The 25,262-nt window shown below is 37.0% G+C and overlaps 1 protein-coding gene across 2 annotated transcripts in view; it reads right to left on the bottom strand.

Moving 5' to 3' along the window:
- ADK (adenosine kinase) overlaps positions 1–25,262 on the bottom strand; it is a 609,732-nt gene that overhangs the window by 124,801 nt on the left and 459,669 nt on the right. For both annotated transcript variants that reach the window (XM_027858815.1, XM_027858823.1), the window contains exon 7: positions 15,362–15,532. In XM_027858815.1, the coding sequence (XP_027714616.1) occupies positions 15,362–15,532 (171 nt within the window). The remainder of the gene's footprint in view (positions 1–15,361; positions 15,533–25,262) is intronic.

Raw genomic sequence — 25,262 nt, 5'->3', positions numbered from 1 at the left:
CTATCTATCTATCTATCTATCTATCTATCTATCTATCTATCTATCTACCTATCCATCTATCTATATTTTCTTCCTTCCTTCCTTTCTTTCTTTCTGGAGGGTGGGGAGGAGACTAAGTCTCTCCATCTCACTCAAGCTAAAGTGCTGCAGGCACTCAAAGGCCTCGGCCTCATTTTAGCACTGAAGCTTTAACCTACCCTGTCTTTCCTATTCCTTAAGGCAGCTCAGTAGCTCCTAGGGACTGGGTGCTCACACAACTGGGGGCAGTGTGGACACCTGACAGGCATAGTAAACCGCTGCTTAGAGCTCCTGTGTTCAAATGATCCACCAGTCTGCTTTATGGCTTGCCACAGCAACTCCTAAAAACCATTTATTTACGAAGTGGAAAAGGAGTTGCAATTTGCATTGGCTGTAGAAGAAACACCTAAAAGTAATGAAGCAATTAATCCTTTGAAAGAAAGCCTCCGCGAATCCTTAGTAGAGCTACAGGTAACTGCATAATCTGCTCTCCACAGCAGTGGTTTCTATGCAGATTTGTCAACCAGTGAAGGCCCCAGACTTAACACATTTCCTCTTGGTGCCATCATCATAGAATCAACATAATTTTCAATTCTATGCCACTTATGCATGTTTTTGTAAATGTATTTAGGGAACTCTCAATGTTCCAACCAATTTAAATGGACCTTACAAAACCTTCGCTTTCTGAATGTCCAGACTTGCCAGCATAGCTCAGCTGCAATCTCAGTCAGAACTTCCCTCTGCACATGGGGCCTCCATTGTAAGAGGACCAGCCTGGCCAAACTTCCTTCCCCTCTGGCTCTGGTTCTGAATTTCTAGGTGTCTATATCTCCCCTCCTCCAACCAAAAACTCTTTTCAGCTCCCTTTTGTGTGTCATCTCCCATCATTACAATGAGAGCTCGAGGACTTTCTTGTGCTTATATCTGTATCTCCAGTGCTTAGCAGGGGGCCTGGGACACTGAAGGCGCTTAATGAATGCTTGTTGCCTGGCTCTCCTTTCCATCCTTGAATTTAGAGCTAAATCATCCCATTTATGCCAATATATAATAACAGCATCCTTGGTTACCTTGTTCAACATACTTTGGCCTTATCTAGTCTTGACCCATAACTAAAAACCCAGTCAAGCCCCCTTCCCTGCTATTCCAAACCTTCTAGGAATCATATCTTCCCTACTGGAATGTCTACTCACAAGCTGAGTTTAATTACAGTAACAACTAACCCATTCACTGTGGATCACATAAAATCCACAATTTCAAACCCAAAATAAATATTTATTAAAAAAATGAAGTTCGCTCTCTCTCTCTCTCTCTCACACACGCACACACACTCCATACATTACTTTATTGTACCAATTGCTAGAGGGAAGGTCTATAATCTAGACCATTATGAAAAAGAATAGGTATCTCCAGTCTCCCCTTCCTGCATGAATTTTTTATTTGTAGCAAAAGGTACAATTCTTATAGTTGTCACTGAGATATATTTCTGCAGCTGCCTTTAATGTCCAAAGCTCTAATTTCATGAGGGGAAAATGAAGGTGGGGATTCAGCTGGCAGAATCACAGTCACATGCTTAACCATGGGTTACCTAGGTTCTGGGGCTGTGTTACAAAAGAGAGAAGGATGTCAAAATTTCATTGCCAATAGAAAATATATTTGAGGGGAAAAAAGGGTATAAAAGAAGTAAGAAAACTCAGTTGAGATTTAGGCTTAAAATGAAAAAGAAGGCAATTTTGACTCCAATTTTTATTTTTAGTGAAATGTAATGACACGTAGAGGATAGGCAATATTATTTACCTCTAATGATTCACTAGGTAAAGAAAAAAAAATGTCTCTTTACTAAGGGAGGGATTGGTTTACATAGCAGGAGACAGAGGCCACACTTTTAGCTATTTAATGCCTTTTAGTTGCAGATTTATTAAAACCACACTACATTTTATACTTAAGGGCATTCCATTTGAACCTGGTAACAATAACAATATTCATGCCATGTGTAAAAGTCTGCAAAGCATTAATTTAAATATATGATCTTATCTGAGTAGTGATTTGTAAAAACAAAAGAAAAAAACAAGGACAACCCACACCCCAACAATCAGATGTTAATTCCATGAGAGAAGCACAAACGGTATCCTAGAACCCTGGCATTAAAAGGGATCTGACTCTTCAAGTTCCTTTTACAGAATTCCTAACAAGTAGTCCCCAGTCTCTTCAATGTCCTTTGGGTGACCCATAACTTTAAATCTTTAGAGACTGTGCAATTCCACAATCTGCAGCCATATAACACTACTGGAAGAATATTGTTGTTCAAAGAAGTATAGGATCATTAAAATCACTGCATAATTGCCCAAAGGCAATTCAGCTACTCTCTTTGTCCTATTCAATTGGGGGCCAATTTGACTCTTCACGTACAGTGTCTGTTTAACATAAATGCACTGATGGACCAACTTTAAGTGTTTTCCATCCCACTTGCATGTCAATGTCTAGACAATGGACATTCTCCTGTCCTTGTTTTTTCAAGTGTAAATAGTCAGGATAAATTCTTCTGGGAAATCTCATTTAGCAGAAGCTGTAGTATTCTGGGGTTTAATACTGGAGAATGATGATGAGAAGAATAGTGGGACTAGACCAATTATATATATACCCAGAGGAGGTCTGTGCTGGAAATGACAGGTTTTTTTAGGCTATCTAGGCATAGACTGTGGTAGAGGAGAAACAGCACTGAATATGAAGTCAGAAGACATGGATTCAAATTCTCTCCATGACGCTTATGTATAACTGTGTGTGTGTGCGTGTGTACGTGTATAAATCACGTTACATCTCTGAGCTTCAATTTTCTCATCTATAAAAGGATGAAGGTTGGCCTAGATGCCTTTCAGGTACCTTCCATTTCCAGATCCTAAAGTACACCAAGGACATATTTGATGAGGGTATAAGAAGGAAGCAGGTACATTTCCACAAATGTCAGTCTATGGGAAATAAGATCACACAACTGACTCAAAGGTATACAGAAACAAGATCCCATGTGTTCATAATGTTTGTTGGCTACAAAAGATGAAGCTTCCCGGAGAATGTAAACTCTTTGGTAGGAGTGGCTTTTTGTTTTGCCTTCTTATCTCTAGTGCCTGGCATAGTATACAGTACCTTGGTCATGAAAGGCACTGTTAAAAATGGTTTCTCTTGGTAATGTTTGTCTTGAAGACGCAGAGCTACCCCCCTGCCAGCTGACCAAAGCTCTTCAGAAGGACATCTCTGATAAGGAGATTGCATTGAATCTTCTTATCTTGGTCAAACTCCAACCTCAGCCTGAATTGATTTTATCCCTACTCAGGTTTCAGGGGAGACAGACTCTCAAGACTGGGGGTGGTATTTTCCTTTGATCGCGGGCGGTAATGGCCCCTGTGAACCTCATTTTAATATAAGCCACCTCCTAGTGTGTCAACCAATCACAGTTGATTGGCACCCCTTGGGAACACCCACTCTTCAAAGGGCATATAAGGCTGTACCTCAAAATCCCAACCCGAGCCAATTCTCAACTGGCCCCCTTGGGGGGCCCAGTTTTGGAATGAACTCCTATGCAATGCATGTCAAGTCAACTTGAAATTAAACTGTGGACACATGTACCCCGATTTTGTTTGTCTCTGTCTTAAAGCAGACTCTGTTTCAAATTGGGGTTCATGGGGTTCAGGATTCACAGCACTTAATAAATTCCTGTTGGTTAAGAACATTGGTTCTCTTTGCTATCAGTCACAGTGACAATACTCAAATTCCAAGGTGAAAGAATGAGCCCTAGTGTTAACCAGTTACATGAGGCTGAAAAAGTTTCTTTTTTATTACTGTATATGAAAAAAAGAGGAGGAAAAGAGACTCTTGGGAGAGATAGAACTGTTAGCTAGCAAATACAGCATTCCACTGAATTAAATCTGACCAATGGTGAACCATAAACAATAGGCTCATGAGAATTCCATGTTCATTCAAATTAGTTTGAGTCAATAACATACTGTTTCACAGTCTCCAGCACTTTTTCTCAAAAGCAGAATAGGGGCAAGTGTGTTCAAGTGGAAAGAGCTCAGGATTGGGAGTTGGGAAACCTCAAGTACTGGATCCTGGCTCTATTGCTAACTAGTTTCATAAAATAATGAATCAATGAATGATCAACCTTGCCTGCATCTCCATACTCTTCCCCTACACCTAACCAATTCTGGAAGACTGAATTCACTCTGCTTTGGCATTCTGCAGCTGAACTCTCCTGATTGCCAGGTGAGTGAGTGACAACTCAGATAACCCACTATTGCTAGTTGGGCCCAAACTTTTTCTCCCAAACAAGGGAGACGCTTTGTTGAAAAAAGCTTCTAATCAATCTGTAAACATTTATTAAGTGCCTACTATGTGTGCTAAGTGCTGGGAATACATAATATATTGCAATATAATACATAATTATATCTATCCTAGTTATTTCCCTGGAAACTAAGCTGATACAGTGTAGGCAGCTTGAAATTTGCCCTGCCCTACTCTTCCCACTGCCCTTAACAACTCCTGCAAGAATCCAATTAGATCTACCATTGATACTGGAAAAGATGGAACCCTCAACAGCTCTGGGGCAGTTTAATGACATGACTCCTTTTCCTATATTACCCTACTGGAATGTGAACTCCTTGAGGGAAAGGAATGTCTCATTTTGTATTTCTCTTCCCATTGTTGCCAAGCATGATGCCTGACAAGTATCAGACACTTAATAAATGAAATAAATGTTTATTCCTTCTTTCACAAATTCATTCGTGGGAGATTAAGCTGAAAAAAGCATTAAAATAACAGTAAAGAGATTCCGATTTTGCCACTTACTATCTAAATGAACTTGGGCAAATCATTTAATATTTCCCCCCTCAGTTTTCCCATCTATAAAATGGGGAGGACTGGCTGATCTCTAAAGTTCTAAATACTATGATTTCATCCTGTTGCTGCAGAATTGTCTGCCAGTTCACCCACATATCTGTAAAGACCATCCTTAAAGAGTCCATGAGTGCAGACGCCTGGCGGATGATTCCTCAAGCAGCACTTGGACACTGTCCTTCCCCCTCTTTGGTGCTCTTTTATAACATCCCTGCTCCCAAAGCACAGAGCAGCTAATTAACTTGCTCAGGGTCACAGAGCTGGTCACTGTCAACTAATCAGTCAGTCAACAAGCATTTATTGAGCACCTACTATGTGTCTGGCACCAGTGATAAGCACTGGGGATACAAAGAAAGGCAAATGTTCACATTTTAATGGGGGAGACAACATGCAAACAAGTAAATGTGTATTGGTGGAGCAGCTACTGAAATTTAGATGTTCAATAGCATTTTGAACTCAAGCATTACATTTTTTATTTCCAAAGTGCACCTGATGCTCCTAAATCATTTTAATGACCAGTAAATTTTAAAACACTGAGCTAAATATCAACAAATATTTTTCCATTCATAATATACTAGTCAAAGAGTAAAACAATTACTTATGAATTTGCAATGCAGCAGCTGACACAATGTAGACACATAAGATTAAGGGAAATGGAATGATTCATACCCCAAATGTTATAGTCTAAGGTCTGATCAACTCCACAGCAATTCAAATTGTTTCAAAGAACAGGGTATTTTACCCATGATGGATGCGAGGCTAGGAAATGACTTAAAGAATTTCATCTTCAGAAAGTCATTGGAACTTACAAAAGAAAGAAAGGAGGGAGAAAGGGGGAGAGAAACAGAGGGGTGGTAAAAAGGAGAGGAATTAGAAGAGGAGAAAGACACTCGTAGCATGTAGCTAAAATAGCCTTCAGCTATTTCTGAATCCTTCCTACAACACATCCTGCAACATGCCATTGACATTAAAAACCTCCCTTGTGCTACAGTGCTACATTTTTTTCATTCAAGTACAATTTATCAGATAGGCCCTGAGGAGGAAGTTAATTTCATGAGCTTAGCAGCAATATTGTGATGCCATAGCTGTATGATAATTGAAATTTCAACATCCTCTCTGGAAAATGTGTTGAGATTTTGAGAGATGGAAAGCGTTTTCACGTTAGCAGCACCCCCCCCCCAAATTACTTTGAAATCTATTCTCTACTGTCTCCTCTTCCCCAAAAACTTGGTAATTGATCTTATAAGACCCTTAAATCTAGTCTGCAGGCAAACTTCTTACTTATGGAAAGGGTTCAAAACAAGGTGTCTGAATAGGCTCAGAAAGGGACAACTCTTTCCTGAGTCTAATGTTCTCCCCCACTCCTATTCCTTAAAGACAAGCTGTGATACTGTGACCAAAGAAAACGGGAAAGAACATCTCTTTCTCTCTTGAAGTAGCAGAGTATAGATCTCTGTGTCAGCCTAGTGGCACTGTGCATACTGAAGATTATTTACAATGATTTGTTAGATACAAAGCAGACACTAAGAAAAGATGTGATTTAAACCAAGTAAGCATTATCCAATGGTGCCAAAAGAGCCTGGACTACTGGAGGTTTATACATTATTTCAGGAGGGAAAAACCCCCAAACACATACACATTAATACATCAAACAACCCAAAACTATTCCTAATAAATAGGAATAAATTATCTTCAGTTGCTAGAGACAGATCTGTGAGTTCAATGATGAACAGTAAGTACTCCCTTCAACGGTGTCTATCCCAACCCAGCCTTGCCTTGTCATTCTATGTGACTATAAATACAGCACAAGGGATTCACTCCAAGTGCTGAGCGAGGTCCCTGCTCTAGGTCTGAATGTAGCACTTGCCCCATGACATCTTTTTGATTAGACTTTCATTCTGATTCCCCTGCACAATTCTTTAGTAGAAATATACTTTAGTCTACTTCTGCTTGCCAAATGTCCCTCCACTGCCTACGGCAGGAAACTGCAACTTTAATTCTTCAGAGATTATGGTATTCTATGTTTTGTGGCCTTATAGCATCGCTGTTTAAGTATTAAATACATAGGAATAAAAAATATTATTAATAAATAAAAAGGCAAGCACAGAGAACCAAATAAGGACTACCTCTATTTGGGTGTGTCTACAGATAGTACCCACTGTATTCTGTATACACCTTAACATACAGATTGGTTTCTATACATTTTCATGTCAAAAGTACAAGTGGTTAATATTTGATATAAGGTGAAATTATGAACCACTTCTGACATAATATAGTGTCAAAGATTATTTGAAGAATCATTCATGACTGAGTTTTGTTAGAAAATTATTAAGACATGATTTTTATTCTACTTAATTTTATGCTGAAAATTGTCAGGAAAATATATCTATAAATACAGTTAAAATTAGTGCATTGATAAAGGCCAGTCAATCAGCATTTAAGTAAATGAAAGGAGACTAGCAGTCATTACAACTACAAGTTAGTCATAGTTTTTAAATTAGAAGTTTTTGTCTTGTTATTGAAGAGAGGAAACAGGAGCTATTAGTAAGAAGGAGAAACTTGTTCTTTCTTTTTTTCTTTCTTTCTTCCTTTCTTATTAAGAGAGAGTCTTAAATGAGGACTTTCAGGTCACTTTGTGTAAACTAGGGGAGTCTATTTTGTAGAACATCATTTAATACTCTGTAAATTCTGAAGCAGACTCTACCACCTTAGGATGACTGTTAGGTACGATAAAAATGATATAGGATTGTTTTGTATTTGCAGACAGAGACACCCATTCATTAAAGCTCAAGATACATGATGGCAGAGCCATTATTAAAGCCATTGTTGCTGCTTTTTCAAATGTACCAATCTGTCAAGGAACCTCCTTTCTTTTTAGCTCACGCTGCTACACAAATGGCATCACTGTCCCAATAAAATTGGTGTTGTACTGAATGTAATTGCAGAAGCCAGTTCACAGGGCCCTAATTAATTTCTTCATAAACTATACATTAAAGAAAAGCGAAAGCATCACTCAAGGATGTAGTCGTTTCAGTATCCTTGAACAGTACTGCTGATGTTCTTATATATTGGGTCCTTTTTTGAGGTCAAAAAGGCTTTTAATGGGTTTTCTGCAAGAAAATTTCCTATATTAAATGAATGGGAATGCTGCCAGAAAAAGGACTGATGAACCAGGGCCACACATCATCTTTACAACGTGGATTAATTTGTGAAATTCATTGTACCAGCTCTGTAAGAAGAGGGCTTCCACACAACCTATCACTCTCCATTTACTTGGAACACTTAAAGTTAATTCCGCTTTCCAATTTCGGCCATATTTTATTAGTCAAACTATTTAAAAGTGCATTGTAAGGTGAACTTTCACTGAGGAATTGAGCACTAACTCGTGACAAAGCAGTTATTATCATGAGATAATTGACCTTATTTGAGACTTAAGCATCCTGAGGCAAAGTTGAGTGTACTTAATCCAAGCAGGTTAATTATCTAGCGATTACAGTGCTTTGAAAGGTATTACTGCTAAGAACCATTTACAAAATGAGACTCCTAAAAAAACTTCTTAATTTAATAAAAATTAAAGGCAAGAAAAATAATCAAGTTCTCTAGTCATGCATTATTGAGTAATGACTGCATAGCTGCATTACCTTCTTGGCACCAATGGAAATAGAATTCCCTGTAGATGTGCTGAATGTCCTCAAGGAAATTTATTGTATGGACATTTAGTTAGGAAGTAGGTGACTTGTGTCTAAGTAAATTTGGACTGTGAATTACAAAGATTTAAGATACAAATCAAAAACCAGTCTGTTTTCTCTCATCTCTGTACCTTGTCCAAGTATGATGACAGCTAAAGCTTAATCCAGAATAATGAATACAGAGACTGACTGTGACCATCACTCTTTAGTTCAATTCAATGGACATTAATTAAGCACCTACTATGGATATGGTTTCCCATATTTTTTTAAACATGATAATCTATAGATTGGGTTATTTTGCAGTGTTTGGAAGTTTATTGTGACATGCAGAATTTTAACAGAAAGCAATTTACTATGTAGCAAATGTTCAAATTTGATAGAACATTAATGAATAGAGTTCAATATCTATTTTCCCTGGGGCTACTTCAGGTTTGACTGGGAGTATTACCAGCAGAAAGTCTCTCCATACTCTGAGGTTCCCTAGGAAAGACAGCTTTTCCACCTTGGGCCACCTAAACATATCACAGAGGGATGCTGGCAAAAACAAGTGAGATGGGGATCGATGTGTGAATGTCTTCAAAGCGCAGGAGAGGACAAAACAATGCAAAAGACCTAAATAAAGACTGACTATGAGAAGACAATGAATATGTTATCTGCTCATAGATGATACAGAGAAGCAATGATTTTCTAGGCCTCGGGTTTTCTGAGTAAATGATTACTTAGCATGATGAACGTTTAATGTTGGAAATAATTTCAGGTCATGTTATACAGATGAGGAGACAGGTTTAAATATGAGCATGCATATAAAATTGCACAATTAATTAGTTACAGATTAGAATCCATGTTACTTAAGTTCTTTGCACAATATCATGTTTACTTCCCAACTCTGTAAACCTGTAATTTAAATTTAATTATTTTATTAAAAAGATCCTTCATTGAAATCAACAGAAGATTGCTCTGATTTTCTGATAATACTAAAAATGGGTACATCTCTATGTTAACAATATTTTGAGGGGTACTTTTAAAAAACTCAACACGTACTTAACCCCTGCAGCTCCTTAAAACAAAACAAAATGAAAACCGATTTGCAAGGACATAAAATAAAAATGAAGAGTTGCACAGAATTGTTCATTCAGTCAACAAGCATTTTATAAGTGCTTGCAATATGCCAGGAACTGTGCTAAGCTCTAGGGACGCAAAGAAAGGCAAAAAACATAGTCCCTGCCCTCAAGGAATCAACATTGTAATGGAGGAGCCAACACAAACATAACTCCATGTGAGTGTCATTGTGCTACGAGTAAAACACTGGGGATAGGAAGGCCCAGATAGGGTCTGCTATTAAGCAATTGACAATCTATTCAAAGATGCTCTTGGAAGTGGGCAAGACTGGAACAGGTCTTCAGCAGTAGATGGGATCTGAGCTCATTCTTGAAAAGGTGAGGAGAGCCCTGCAAGCATGAAGGGCAGCCAGGGCAAAAAACGGATAGAGTATTGTAGAGGAAGATCACCTAGAAGGCCAGGGAAGCTAGACTGTGACATGTGGGGAGGGGGATGAAGTGTTACACTGGAAACATGGGAAGGGGCCAAGGTGGGAAGGGCTTTACAAACTAAAGGAGAATTTTCTATTTCATTCTGGTGAGAAGAGGAAGCACCTATTTTCTGAGCACAGGGTGACAAGGACAGAGCTGCACTACGGCAGCTGAGTGGAGCATGGAATTGAGTGGGGAGAGATGTGAGGCAGGCAGAGTTACCACCAGCTACTGCAACAGTCCAGAGGTAATGGAGGCCTGTGTTCTATGTGAGATATTGTAAAGGTGGAAGGGATAAGGTTTGACAACAGAATGGATATGTGAGGTGAATGGGAGCAAGAAGCTGAGGACAACATTGAGGGTGCAAGCCTAGGGGACTGGGAGGATGGTGGTAGCTTCAATAATAACAGAAAATTTAGGAAAAAATTTGACAACTTAAGACAAAAAGGATTGGGTCTTTACTTGCTCTTTATATTCGATTCCCAGGTACTTGCCTCAAATGTCTCTGTTATCAGTTGAACCAGTGGGTGATACTTCTCTATCATTTGTACTAATTAGCAATATCAGTATGTCCTACCACCACTTTTATGAGGCTGGTAAGACTTCGTGGCATTCCTTAAGATATAAGTTCAAGATGCACAGTATCTCTCATCCCAAGGCTAGAAGAAAAAAAATGTCTAGAATATATACTAAAATGTGACCACTCTTATTTATTGTTCTGGGGGACTGAAAGCAGAACCAGGTAGGGGGGAAAGGAAGAGAAATGTAGGGAAGGGAAATAATCAAGTTTTGAACGATTATGTTACTTATTCCAAAATAGGGCTTTTAAGGCTACACCTAAGACAAACCTAAAAGGAAAACAAACCTTTTTTTTTTTTAAACAAACATCAATTTGATATAAGACACATCACAATGATAAAAATTTAAGAATCACAGCATTTTAAATCTAGGAGGACTCTTAGAGATCATATAAGGTAAGTGCCTCACTTTAAAGGTAGCTGGAGCTCAGTGGAGCAAACTGGTTGTCTCATGATCATAGGCAGGTCCCAATATAGACCTGTGCTCCTTCCAGCACTCCACATCACCTCTTATCTAAATATGAACTCTAAAACAAACATAAAATACATACAGCCCACTTATTTATCTGAAATAGTAGAGAAGGTCCAGTCTGATTTAGTAAAAAGTCAGTGTGAAAAGAAATTCAGTTTTATTGCTTTCAGACATAGTATTCAAACTCAAGTGCAAATGTGTACTAATAAACAAAATGAGGAAATTTAATGGGATTTTAAAATAGGTCAACATATCATAAATTCCCCAGAGTTTTACATGGAGGCCTCATCATTCTTTTTTGTTTTTTATTTTAGACTTAAATACACAAGAGAGAAAAGAAAAAGAAACATGTTATAAACTTAAATATTGAAACTTAAATACAAAATAAGAAAAAAAAAAGCAAAACGTGAGAGGATTCAAAATATATAATAACAAATTTCCATTTCAAGGAAGACTATATAATAAATAGTATGCATTGTGTTGAGAGCTGTCCATCTTTTCTTTGCTTCCTTGTAATTTTTCATTTGTTCTCTGCTATACATTTTTTACCTTGTTCTTTTCTCCCCCTTCCTCTTCCATCCCTCCTACCCCCCCCAAGGTATAATTAAGCATGGAATATTTATATATAGATATATACATGCACATATACATACATATATAGATGTATACCTTCCCTAACAAATTCTGCTCCTGATCTTTGTTTTGATGTTTGCGCATATCTCTTATTTCATATCCCTCCTGACTCCTCTATTTTAATTCTACCTGCTACCTTGTCCTCCTGTTACTTAACCAAATCCCCCCCCTCCAAGGATCACTCCCTTATGCTCCCATTCCCATTAAAGTAAACACCCTTTCATACACCCCTTTGACCTGTTTCCTCACCCTCCCCTCTAGAGATCCCTCCCTTATCTTCTCCCTCTCTGTACTGCCTAAGCATTTTATTTCTTTCTGAATTTAGAAGGCTTTTATACAATAGATAGGTAGATGGATAGATAGTTCTCTCTTGAACCCATTCTTGATGAAAGTAGGTTTCCAGAACTACCAACGCTTCTCCCCCATCTAATTCCTCTGTCGTTTCTTCCTCTCACACCTCATTTGTACAAGATAATTGCTCTTTTTAGCTGTTCCTAAACGGTTTTACTTTTTAAAGTCATATCATACTCAAATCTACCCAAATCTTTCTTACAAACTACCCAATTACTAATAACAATCTTAGACAAATGTTTTACATTTTACAAACATAAAAGGTAAACAGACTGTCCTTATTTAGTCCCTTGTAATTAGTCTTTGGTATGTACCTTGTATTACTCTTGGCTCTTGTATGTCAAATCTTTTTTGAATAAAATCCTGAAGGTCTGACGATTCATTAAATGTCCATTTAAAAGAAAAATTCAGAATTATGCTTAGTTTTGCTGGGTATGATATTTTCGGCTAGAAGCCCAAGTCTTCTGCTCTTCAACATATAGTACTCCAATGCCTGTGGTCTTTTAGTGTCACTGCTGCTTGGTATTGTGTGATTCTAATTATGGCACTGCCATATGTAAATTGGTTTTTTTTTTCTTGTTGCTTGTAATATTTTATCCTTGAGCTGGGGTTTCAGAATTACACTATGCAATATTTCTGTGGGTTTTCCTCATAGGATCTTTTTCAGGTGGTGATTGGTAGATTTTTTCTATTTCTACTTTCCCCTCTTGTTCTAATGTTTCAGGAAAATTTTCTTTATTTTTTGTATGATTGCATCAAGATTCTTTTTTTAATCAGGTAGTCTGATTATTCTTATGTTTTCTCTTCTAGATCTATTCTCTATATCAGTTGCTTTTCTTATGAGATGTTTCACATTCTCTTCTATTTTTTCACTCTTTATATTTTGTTTTATTATTTCTTGATCTCTTACAACTTCACTGGCTTCTCTTTCCCAATTCTGATGTTCAAGGAGTCATTTTCTTTCTTAAGATTCTGGATCTAATTGGCTGACTTTCTTTTCATAATCTTGTTTTCCTTGGATTTTTTTCTTTCTTTTTTTTCCCCCCAGTTTTTCCTCAATCTCTCTCGTTTGATTTTTAAAATCGTTTTTAAGTTCTCTCATGGATTCTTTTTGGGCAGATGACCATTTGACATTACTCTTTGTGGTAAAAGAAGGTTTCTTTTGCTTCACAATCCTCCTCTGAAGATGAATCCGGGTCTTCTCTATTCTCATAGTAGTTATCTTTGGTTGGATTCTTTCTCTTTTGCCGGTGTATTTTTTTTATCTGTAGTAGCTGAGTTTTTGTGATCACCTCTAGTCCTGGGGATATGAAGGATGGTGCCTCAGACCTCAGATCCTCCTTCAGTTCTCCCCTCTGGCCTGGAATGGAAATCAAGAACTCCACCCTCCTGTAAGTGCCCACAGCCAGCAGTGTCCCCCGGTCCACAGACTGTGTGCTGGTTCCTTTTCACCCCTGCCACTTTCCTTGTCAACAGAGGTTCTTTTGATCTTCTCTGGCTCTGATCACCTCCCTGTCCCAGGGGTGAAAGTTCCTGTGGCTGGGGCCAAGGAAGTGTCCCAACCCAACTAACCCCAGGGCTTGCCACTTGCTGTTTAATCTGTCCCTAGCCCAGAGGTGTTTGCTCTTCACCAAACCTCATCCTGGGATTTTTCTTCAAATCTTCTCCAATTGTCCCAGGAGACCCCTGTTCTGCCTCCATTCTTATTTATTTTTACTACTCTATGTTTGCTCTAAGGCACTATTTTATCTCTTTCGTGGGAGAAAATCTTGAGAGTTTGGAATGTTTTGACCTACTCCATCATCTTCCCAGAATCCTCCCTCAGGACCATGAGCTCTTGAAGGTTCTGCCCCAAAGATACAAGCTGTTAGGTTCTCCTAATGTTGGATTAATTTACAAACATAAATCAAACCAAAATGGCTAGACCAAGAAGTTGGAAAACCTCACATTAAAAAGAAGCAAACAAACACCCAACAGATTTTAGTCTGGAGGTAGATGATTTCAATTGGCAGTGGAGCTGAGCAGAAAAGTGAGTTGAATTTTGAGTTAAAGAATGTGGGTTTGAATCCTGGCTTTAACATTTACTACTTGTTTTACCTTGGACAAGTCACAATATCTCTGGGCATCATCCCCATCCACAAAATGAGAGGGTTCAACTAACTTCTATATCTAAATATACAAACCTATGATTCCATGAGCCCTTACTCACAAGGAATTTCCTGAAAATTCATGATAAACAGTCAAGTCTTTTCAGTTTATCCTTTAATGACATCTTATAGTCATCGCCCTTCTCTCCACTTAGACCTCTAACCTATTTCAAGTCCTAGTTGCTTCCTTCTTGAACTCTTAGAATAGCCTTCTACTGGTACTGCTGTTTTCTAGCCCATCTACCACATAGCTGGTACTGATAAACCATGGGCCTGATCGTGGAGCCCTTCCCAAAAGTCTTTGGTGGGTCCCTTTCACCCCCAGGATGAAATACAGAAAAAGCTCTGCCATGCTCCCAACTACGCTGCCAGCCTCATCTTACTCTCCTTCCAACCCTCTCTGTACTGGTCACACTGGTCTATATGATGTTCCCTGGACCTGGCTTTTCATTTGCTTTAACTGTGTGTGCCTTTGCAAGGGAGGTTGGTCCCCCATGTCTAAAGTGTTCTCTTCTCACTTCCAATTCACAGGATGCCTGTTTGCCTTCTAAGGAGATGTCAAAGGTCACTCTCTGCATGAGGTTTTACCTGTTCCCTTAGAGTTGGCTGTGTTCTCTCCCTATTGAAATTAATTTGTATAAAGTAAAAAAAAAAAAAAAAAAAAAAAGGTTTTCTTGGGGGGTGAACATTCTGAATTGAACAAGTACCACATAAAATGGGCATTTACACACACACAAACACACACACACACACACACAACACACACAGATAAAGGAGGACTTATGAAGCATTAAAAACGTTGAAAATTTTTAAACAGAGAAGACTAAATTAAGGTAAATTTACCACAGCATACCTAAGAGTATAATTACATTTTTGTAAGGAGTTAGCTTTTATTAACATACCAAGAATCTTGAAAAACAACTTAAAAAACAAAACAAAACAAAACCCTGAAAACCAACAGACTTATATATATATACACATATGTGTGTGTGTATGTATGTATATACATATATATATATATATATATATATATATATATATATATATAAAGATAACTTACGGTTTCATTTCCAAATAGGATGTCGACGTAAGGCATAACTTTCATCATTGGTTCCTTGAAGAACTGACTAATAAATGGTGCAGAAAGATTCAAAGTGAAGATCTTATTGTTTTCAGCAGCTTGGCGAGCTATTTTTAATATAGATTCTGGTGAAACGGTAAGAAAAAAGCCCTGTAGATTGAAAAAAGCAGGGAAAAAAGTTAGAAACCACAGCTTGAAGAATACTACTTCCAATAAATGAATGAGCTATTAGACTCACAGCCTATGCAAAACACAAAACATTTTAAAACCACACTGCAATGCCAGTTACAGGGAAATCAAAACTGGTAGTAGATTACAACACCTGATTACTATTTGGCAAAATCTTTCCATGATCAAGGTTCACAGTATAAAACCTTTCTTCTTTACTATATTGGTTAAAATATGGTTGGGGTCCAAAGTGTTTGGTTGAAATACAAGAAACATAAAAAGTTTGTAACGTTCAATTTAAAGTGGGAGTTACCTACAAATTTTGAAATCAGAAAGATAATATGTGTAAAGTCATAGAACCAACCATCTGGGTCAACCAAACTTGATATAGCTTTTTACGCTGTTTTATGGGTCAGTAACTAGGAAACTAAAGACTGGAGACCCTCCTTCTTACTACTTACTTACTGTATGGTATAAGGGATATTGTGCTAACCACACTAGATATGTGACTGGAGGCAAGTCATTAACCTCTCAGTACCCCAGGAAACATGCTAAAAACAAAAGTGAAAAACAATTACTGATCTGCATTGGTAGAGGGAGTTTGCTCACTGAGAGGTCCCGATAGTAATGAAATCACAGGTGTGATCCAACCCTCCTTAAAAAAATATTATACAACAATGAACTCTAAGACTTAAACACTAAACCAGTGAATATTACTTGATTTAAACAGCATTCTGTGTCACAACACAACCTTGAATTCAAACAGGCAATGGAGAAGCCATAGGTACAAAATAACCAAAAAACATTTATCAAACACCTATTTTGCAGAGAGCACAAAAGTATGCAATGGTAAAGATTCATCAATTCAATTCAGTAACTATTTACTAAACGGCTTGTTCCCAGTCCTCCTGAAGCTCATAGCTTAACAGGGGACTGGACATGTTAAGAAATAGTTAAAGTAGATAATATTACATAAGAAATCTGTTAACAGTGCTTTGTGTGATGTGAGGGGATTAAGGAAGATTGTGGATGCATTTGGGTTGGTGCACATGATAGGTGGCATCAGATTAGTAGAGTTGACACAAAAGAGAAAATAACAAATGCTGAAGGGGCTGTGAGTACACACATACACTAATGCACTGTTGGTGAAGCTGTGACCGGGTCCAGCCATTAGGAAATGCACTTGGAACAATACCCAAAAAGTTATTAAACTTTGATCCAGAGATACCACAACCAGGCCTGGACTCCAAAGGGATCAAAGAAGGAATAAAAAGACCCACAAGTTTATTTATAGCAGCTTTTTCTGTTGGCAAAATACTAGAAACTAATGGGGCGCCCATCAATTGGAGAACGGCTGAACAAATCATGGTACATGTGATGGAATATTTTTGTGCTATCAGAAATTATAAAGGGAATATTTTTAGAGAAACCTGAGAAGACGTTTATGAACTAATGCAGAGTAAAGTGAGAATCTGGAGAAGAATTTATTAAAAAATAACATCTGATGTATATGCAGAGCCTATAGCAGACTGCACGACATCTTGGGGAAGGAGGAGGAGACGGAAGGGGAGAAAATTTAAAACTCAAAATCTTATGGAAGTGAATGTTAACTAAAAATAAATAAATTAATTTAAAATACAGAAAAAAAAAACATTTGAAAGACTTAAGAACGCTTATCAATACAGTGACCAATTATGATTCCAGAGGATGAATGATGAGATGCTACTTATGGCCCCTGACAGAGAAAAGATGGACTCAGGGCATTGAATTGAGACATTTTTTTGGACGTGGTCAATGCAGTTAGAAGGGTTTTGTTTTTCTTTCTTTTTTCAATAGAGAATTAGGTCAGAGAAAGGTAGATTTTTGTTAATTGAAAAAAAATTTCTTTAAAGTGATGACTGGGAATTAAATAGGAAAAGAAGGGTAGGGAGAGTATTCTAAGCAAACAGAATAGCACAAACAGAGGCAAAGAGGCAGCGGAGCTCAGAATGTATTTTGGAGAGGAGAAGGTAGTTCAGTTTGGCTGGAACATGGAGTACATAGACAACAGTTACATCACATAAAGGTGGAAAAGAAGGTTGGTGCCTGATTATGGCAGGCCTTCCATGCCATGCAGTAGAGTATTAGCACTGCCTGGTAAACAAATGAGAGATCCTGAAGAAGAATAAACAAAATAATGACATAACCATAACTGAAAGCAGTATCAATGATAAATGGGAGGGGGTGGGAAGGGATAGCAGGGGTATGGGGCAGTAGAGGCAGGAAGATTTATAAGGACCTAGGTGGATGCAAACTAGGGTCTGTGCCAGGATGGGGGCAATAGGAACACAAAACATTGGCAAGATAGGAGAAATTTTACAGAGATAGAATTAACAGGTCTTGGTAAGTGCCTTAGATATGAAAAGTAGAGAGGCAATGTGACATAATGCACAGCACTGGAAATGTGGTCAGGAAAGCCTGGTTCAAATCCTACCTCTGAAATTGCTAGCATTGTGACCACAGGAAATCATATAACATCTTTAAAACTCAAGTTCCTTACCTGTAAAATGGTGCAAAAAATAACTGCAATACTTACTCGATCCGGCTGTTGTGAGGGTCAAGCAAAATAATATGTGTAAATTACTTCGCAAACTTTAAAGCACTATATAAATTTCAAATATCATCACTACTGCCACCATCATTAATAATAAAGGAAAAGCATCTCCTTCTACTTCTTTACACAAGTGTCTGATTATGGCGGGGAACACTGTATATAATGTTAAACTTTCAACATATCTGTTAACACTGAGCTGTCTTCCCTTCTTTTTTATTCTTTGTTATTAAAGATGGTTCTCTGGGAAAGGGAAGGAAAACACTGGAAAATGTAGGTGACGTAAAAACAAAAGATATCAATAAAATTTATTTTTTTAAAAAAGGAGAAAGAAGAGTTGAAGATAAATCGATGTTTACAGACTGAAAGAGAGGTTGGTTGGCAGTGTGACAAAGAGCAATGATAAACTCAGAAGGAAGAGCAGGCTTAAGAGTAAAAATAATGAGCTAGCTTAGGTACATATTGAATCTGAGGTACTGGTACAGACATGCAGGTGGAGATTTTCCCCTTCCTCGCTGTTACCAATTTGAGAATGGAGTTCAAAAGAGATGTCAAGACTGGAAACAGGGATGAGGGAGACTGTTGAGGTAGTCATTGAAGCCACAGGAGTAAATAAAATTCCTGAGGAAGTGGAACTTAAAGAGAAAAGGGACCTGAACAGATCCTTGAGGAACAACCGATATGTTAACAAATTGGGAAGAAAATGAAGACTTTTCAAAGTGGTTGGAGAAGGAACACTTGAAGAGGTAAGAAGAGAAACCATACAGGGTGGTGTCTCAGAAGCCAGAGCAGCAGGAACTAGTAGGAGAAGGTGGAATTGAGAATTGTATAAAGGTCAAGGATGATATGCAATCCCCAAAGAAAAGGGGGACTGGCAAGTAGGCTTGGAAATTAGGAGGTGATCGTAATGCTTGAGAATAGGTTTAACAGAGTGATAAAAATAGAAGTACACTGGTGACCAGTTGCTTCCTCTTTGTTACAATAGAGTCCATTTCATTTTTTGTGATACACCCAATAAGTTCACAAAATCAAATAAAAAGCAGTAGGAGGAGGAGGAGCAATTCTTTTAAAATGTCAATAAAATAGTCTATTGATGATCAAAGTACTTAAGTAGGAAGAATGAGGTTCACTTTGCTGTTCAGAAGATTTATTTTTCTGCATTTAGAAGTTCATTCATATGAAGAAGTCATTTGTGCCAATCCTTTGAAGGATTTAATGTCTCACAAATGCCAAGAAATTGACAACAGATTTTATAATAGAAATAAATAGTCGTCTGAAGCTATAACAACGTTAACATTATTTTTAATAACCATTCAGACAATAGTTCCTTATTGTTATTGTATATAATATCATTTTATCATTACATTCATGATCTATGCCATAATTCATTTAAAATAAGTTTAGATGTTCTTGAAAGTAAGGAGTAACGGTCATAGGAACCAAAGTATTTAAAAAATGTTTTCATGCCCATGCCCACCAAATACCATGTCACTTGAAAACAACGAGCATGCAAGCTGCTTCCTTTGCTATTTTGGTAACTTGTAGAATTAAAGTGAACAGTTTATGTAACATCTTGTCTCCATAGTAATATGTACTGGCTTTAAGTGTTTCATCTAATGAGCAGAGTTTAAAGCTTTTTTTCTTTTCTTTTCTTAAAAAAAAAAAGTTCCAGCATAAAATAAAAACCTTCCAGAGCTAGCACATTGCCAGCTGTGGATAAACCACAGATAGCTGTGGAGTGGTCTATATAAATAGTAACCTGGTCAAATAATTAGGCTTCTCACCAATTTTAGACTGAAAACTTGATCTGTGCTAAAATCCATCTGATTGTAATTTAAGGTGCAGAACATTATTCCCCTGGAGAGTAACACTGGCCCAGCTCCAAGATACGTGTCTGTGTGTATTTTTCTTTAAAATGCGCCACAAGGGAATTATGATGCAGATATTATGACATGCATTTGGGTTCTCTGCACTGAAGGCCATGAACTTACAAAAACAAGAGGCTTTAAAAAAAATTTAACAAGTTCACAATTTAAATTCATCCCATTTTTGACTTACCTCTTTTTAAAAATTAATTTATTTTTAGTTTTCAACATTCACTTCCATAAGCTTTTGTGTTTTAAATAATTTTCTCCCCTCCCTCCCCAGACTTATCTCTTTTTAAAAGTAAATATTCAGTACTTAAATATTTTGAGATTTGTGTTATGCTTTATTAGAAAGATTTTAAAAATAGATGCCAGCCATATTTTTCTTTGATATATCTAGTCTTAACTAAGCTGTATGTTCCAGACTACAGGAAAACTCAAAATAAAACAATAAAAGGCATGCAATATTATTGGAAAAAGAAGTGCCAAGTTTGTGGCTAACATATTCTAGTCTTCATGAATTTAATAAACGAGAACCTATTAGGGGTCTCACCCGTCAGTACTTTAAAAAGAACTTTGTTTAACTGAAAATTCTTGGGCAACATAGTCAACAAAGGGGAATAATTTGGCTCTAGACAAAATCATCCATATCACTCTTCTGGGTACACTTTGAAAACAAAAGCAAGCCTGATTCCATCAGCTGGATGTAAGTATGGATTATATATAAATATAATTCCAGTTTATCAGTGAAGTGAGTCATTGCACAAAGTCACTTCACCAGACCCCCAGATAAGAGCAAGGAAAGACAAAGTACATATAGGATACCATTCTCTATGGATTTCCTGGAGTAATTTCCTAGATCGCCCTGTGATGGGATGTCATGATTATAATTCAATAAAAAAAAAAAGTCCTTTGTTCCCCAATGGCATCTATCATAGCAATAACAAAGATTTAACTGAGAATTTATTTTACATGTAATCACTTTTGTGCTGATCTGGATCAGTATTCATTACACTTAGATACATTTTCAAATATCCTCTTAATGTGATGTAGTGGGTGGAGATTTAGCCCCCAAGTCAGGAAGATGTGGGTTCAAATGTTCTGTTGATAATGGCTATGTGTCCATGGGCAAGTAAGTCACTTAAACTCAGGGATCCAGGAAACTCTTTAAGACTATCAGGTACAGATATTCTAAGGATGATCACTTGTGAAAAGACATGACTACTCTGATCAAGATGATGTTCCAAGACAATTCCAAAGGACCCATGATGAAAACTCCTTTCCTCTAGAGAACTGATGAGCTCTGAATGCAGAATGAAGCACACTTTTTTAAACTTTCTTTTTCTTTTGCAATATAGCAAATACAGAAACATGTTTTGTATGACTTTACGTGCATATCAAACTGCATGTCCTCTCAAGGGAGGGGGCAGAGGAGAGAATTTGGAACTCAAAATTAAAAAAAGAAAAGATTGTTAATTTTTTTTACATGTAATTGGGAAATGTTTAATGAAATAAATAAAAATATATTTTAAAAGACTATCAGGTACAGAATAGGTACCAATCTATTGGTAGAAATTTCCTCACCTAGGGTATCTTTTATCAATAAAACCCTAGGTCCTGACTTATACTACCTGTGTCTTCTGCATCCAAAAAAGAAAATTAGGTATAAAAATAGATGCTTTAGTGATCACAACTCTTTGCAGTAAATCTCCTGCTACATGAGCAATTATAGGTAGATAATGGCGATATGACAAATAATGTGTGTCTACTAAATGTAGTCATGTCAAAAGAAGCAAAGAAATCAAACTATTAGGCTTGTTGATAAGGGATGTCCTTTGGTTTTGAGAAATATTCTTCTTTTTTTGAAAACCAGAAATTTCTGACTAAAATAAAGAAGATAAACATTGCTTACAGAGAGTAAAGAACCCTGGTCAGAGAAGTAAGAGGGCAGAAATAGCACCAAATTACTCTGTGCCGCTTACTGTGTGGAGATAGAAGACAGAAAGGGACCAGCTGAGTGTGGGATTAGTGATTTTTTAAGAAAAACCACACAAATAACCATTCACAGAAGCAAAGGGAAACATAAAGAAGGCTGTGTCGTACCAGGAAAATATTTGGAAAACTGTGAGACAACCCCAGGGCCCCACTCCTCCTCAGGCAGGCATGGATAGGGGCTGAGAGCGCCAGATGCTTGTGCCTCAAGATGTGCCACTATTGTCTGTTCCAAAGAAACTAATTAGCTTGTTTTCCATGCCACAACTAAGGTGCCATAGTAACACTAGCCAGAGACTGGGGTTGAGAGGAGGAATAAATTAGGAAACAAAGGAAGAATAATAAACCCAACCACACATTGCATGTCTTCCTCTTAATGTGCTCTAAATGTTGTTTTGTGAATGGATAACCTGTGTCCCTGCCTTTCATAGGGTAGAAAAAACACATTTCCTGGTAGGAAAGAGGGAAATAAAATCTAGGGTAGGTGTAGGCATCATATCTGTTTATAAGAAAAACAAGGCTTACTTTAAAAATGATTATGGCAATACACAGAGCTACTTACTTAAAACAGAAAAGTATTTGTAATTACAGTTACCAAACATAACACCACACCAAGAACAGCAATAGAAGCAGTAAATGAAGGATATAAGACAAAGTACTCTCGAGAATTTAAAAAAGGATCTAACTTCTGATTACAGCAAAGAAATGCTTGGATAGAAAAAAAATCTACTTCCCCACACCTTCCTATCTATGTAGAATTTGCCTCAGTTGAGTTGATTCATTGACCTATACAGAGAATGAACTCTTTAAAAGGATGTTCTACTTGAGTGCTTTTACTATATTGGTTTTATGTATCTGAAGTATATGAACAAGTGATGAGTGAAGAACTGAGTCAACAGGTTTTGTGGATAATCAATAAAAAAGACAATGCAGGTGGCTCAGTGGATAGTCACAGAAGGGAGTCAGGAAGACTTATCCTCCTGAGTTCAAATCTGGCCTCAAGACACTTACTAGCTGTGTGTCCCTGAACAAATCACTTAATCCTGATTGTCTCAGTTTCCTCATCTGTAAAATGAGCTGGAGAAGGGAATGGAAAACCAGTCCACTATCTTTGCCAAGAAAACCAAATAAGGTCATGAAGAGTCAGACATGACTGGAAAACAATTGAACAACAATATATGGCACTTGTGGGTGCCTTCTTCAATAATTACTGAATTAATAATGAGTTGTTTTTATGTCTCTGACACTTTTTGGCACACCCTTCTTGCTCCTCAACCACCATATTGTTTTTCAGTGTATATAAACTTTTTTGAGTAATGCAAATTGTGAATGCTTTATAGAAGGCATACATACACATATAATTGGTCTGTATCTGGATAGACAATGATATTCTCATCTTTTAGTATGAAATGTGTGATGGCTTCTGTTAAGAAAGATAGGATCAACCCTGAATCAAAGAAAAATCTGTCCAAGTATTTTGCTAGTAATTAATGCACTACTGTGAAGCATAAGTAAATAATTATGGATCTTATCTTGACCTGCTGATTTCTCATTTGTAGAGAAGCTAGAATTTCAGTCACTTCTGTTGACATAATTCTTCTGTGACTCATTACATTAATGGTAACACAAGCTTTCTGTTTCATGTCTGCTCTAGGTTATGTTTTCATTGAGTTGGACTTCTTTTAACTATCTAGACAATCAAGAATTTTCTATATCCTCCTATGGGGGGGGTTCTCTCTGTCCATTAATTTCTCTCTCTCTCTCTTTTTTAAGGCAACATAGTGTAGTTTTAAATTGATACTGATTGTTTATTTTCTTCTGGGTACTGCTTTGCCTCCTTCTATAACCTCAACATTTTGACTTTTGCTTTTAATTATTCATTAATGATATCAAAAATTTCTGATATACTTTCATTTTCTGGGATCCATTCTACAAATTTCATTGTTTGGTTGTCTTTAATCAAATGATAAATTGTTCAAATTTTCTGCTTCAAATAATGGCTAGATAATGACATGATCTTCCATTGTGTTTCTGTAGATCTTTAACAGTCTTCAGAAGTCACTTCTGCCATGGAAGTGTTTTACACCTATCCCTAAGAATATCTCTATACATTCTACCTTTCCTCCAATATCTTTAGCTTGCTAACACCTATTGAAAATACCCCAAGTATTTTTCACACTCTGTCAAATATTGTGGTTAAATGGATTTGTTAACAATGTTTATAGCAGACAGTAGCTTTTTTGATTACTTTACTTTGGGAGAGCTGGTGTATTAGTTGGATTCAAAAAATGGCTTTTCAAAAATCCATTTTAAGTATGTCCAAATTCTCTTCAAAATCACAGGAGATACCAATGTTGTTTCTGTCCGTTTTATTAGTAGGTAGCATTTCTGTAGTTTGTGTTAAGCACAAACGTTTGATGCCTTCAGGATTTTTAGCTGTTTCACCTTCAAATTTAGGCAACTCATCAATTCCCAATATATTTTGATCTATTCTGGGTATGAAGTTTTTTCTTATTATTGCCCCACAGTGATCTATAATATGTTATCATATAACTTGGAGCTGAGGATATTATTGAGAAAAAGCTGAATGGAGCCTTTATCTGTAACTGGTTATATTTGTTTCCAATTTTGTTATGATACATATAGTACTGACATACTACAAAGGCATTCATATCATCAGTCCATTTTATGTGCATGTATGGTTTGCTTACTATGGAGTTTGGTGCCATTTGCCCCAAACCATTTCTAGCAGTTGGGCTATTACTATTTCTGATCTGTTCCAATTTACTATGCTGTCTAATACCAGAACTTGAAGGAGTGTCACTTGTTCCTCTTTCTTCCAAGTTAAATTGATCATCATAACGGTTCTGAATAGGGCTGAATGTGCCATCCTACCTATTTAATTGATTCAAAGGAGTAATTCTATTTTTATTTACTTCAATTTCTGGTTTGATAATTTAGTAATATAACCTCAGATTATGCTCAAAGTGATTTATACTTTAAAAAAAAAGTTCTTCTAGCTTTATGAGGTTACATCAATCCACAATTATGAAATCAAAAAATAAATCATGACTTGGCAAAAATTCTTTGGCAAAGTTGAGCATATAAGTGTTAGAATGAGAGTTCAAAATACAGTCCAGCCCATCAACCTCCCCCCTCCCCCAAAATAAAACAAAAATAAACACACCAAAGAAAAGGGACAAACAAAAAACAAACAAAATCAAAACAAAACCTCAAAAGAAACATACCATAAACTAAAGGAAAA

The sequence above is a fragment of the Vombatus ursinus genome, unplaced genomic scaffold, assembly GCF_900497805.2.
Source record: "Vombatus ursinus unplaced genomic scaffold, bare-nosed wombat genome assembly UNPS02000749.1, whole genome shotgun sequence".
Taxonomy (NCBI): domain Eukaryota; kingdom Metazoa; phylum Chordata; class Mammalia; order Diprotodontia; family Vombatidae; genus Vombatus; species Vombatus ursinus.
Note: the sequence above shows the minus strand (reverse complement) of the source record. Positions and strands in the feature narration are given on the sequence as shown.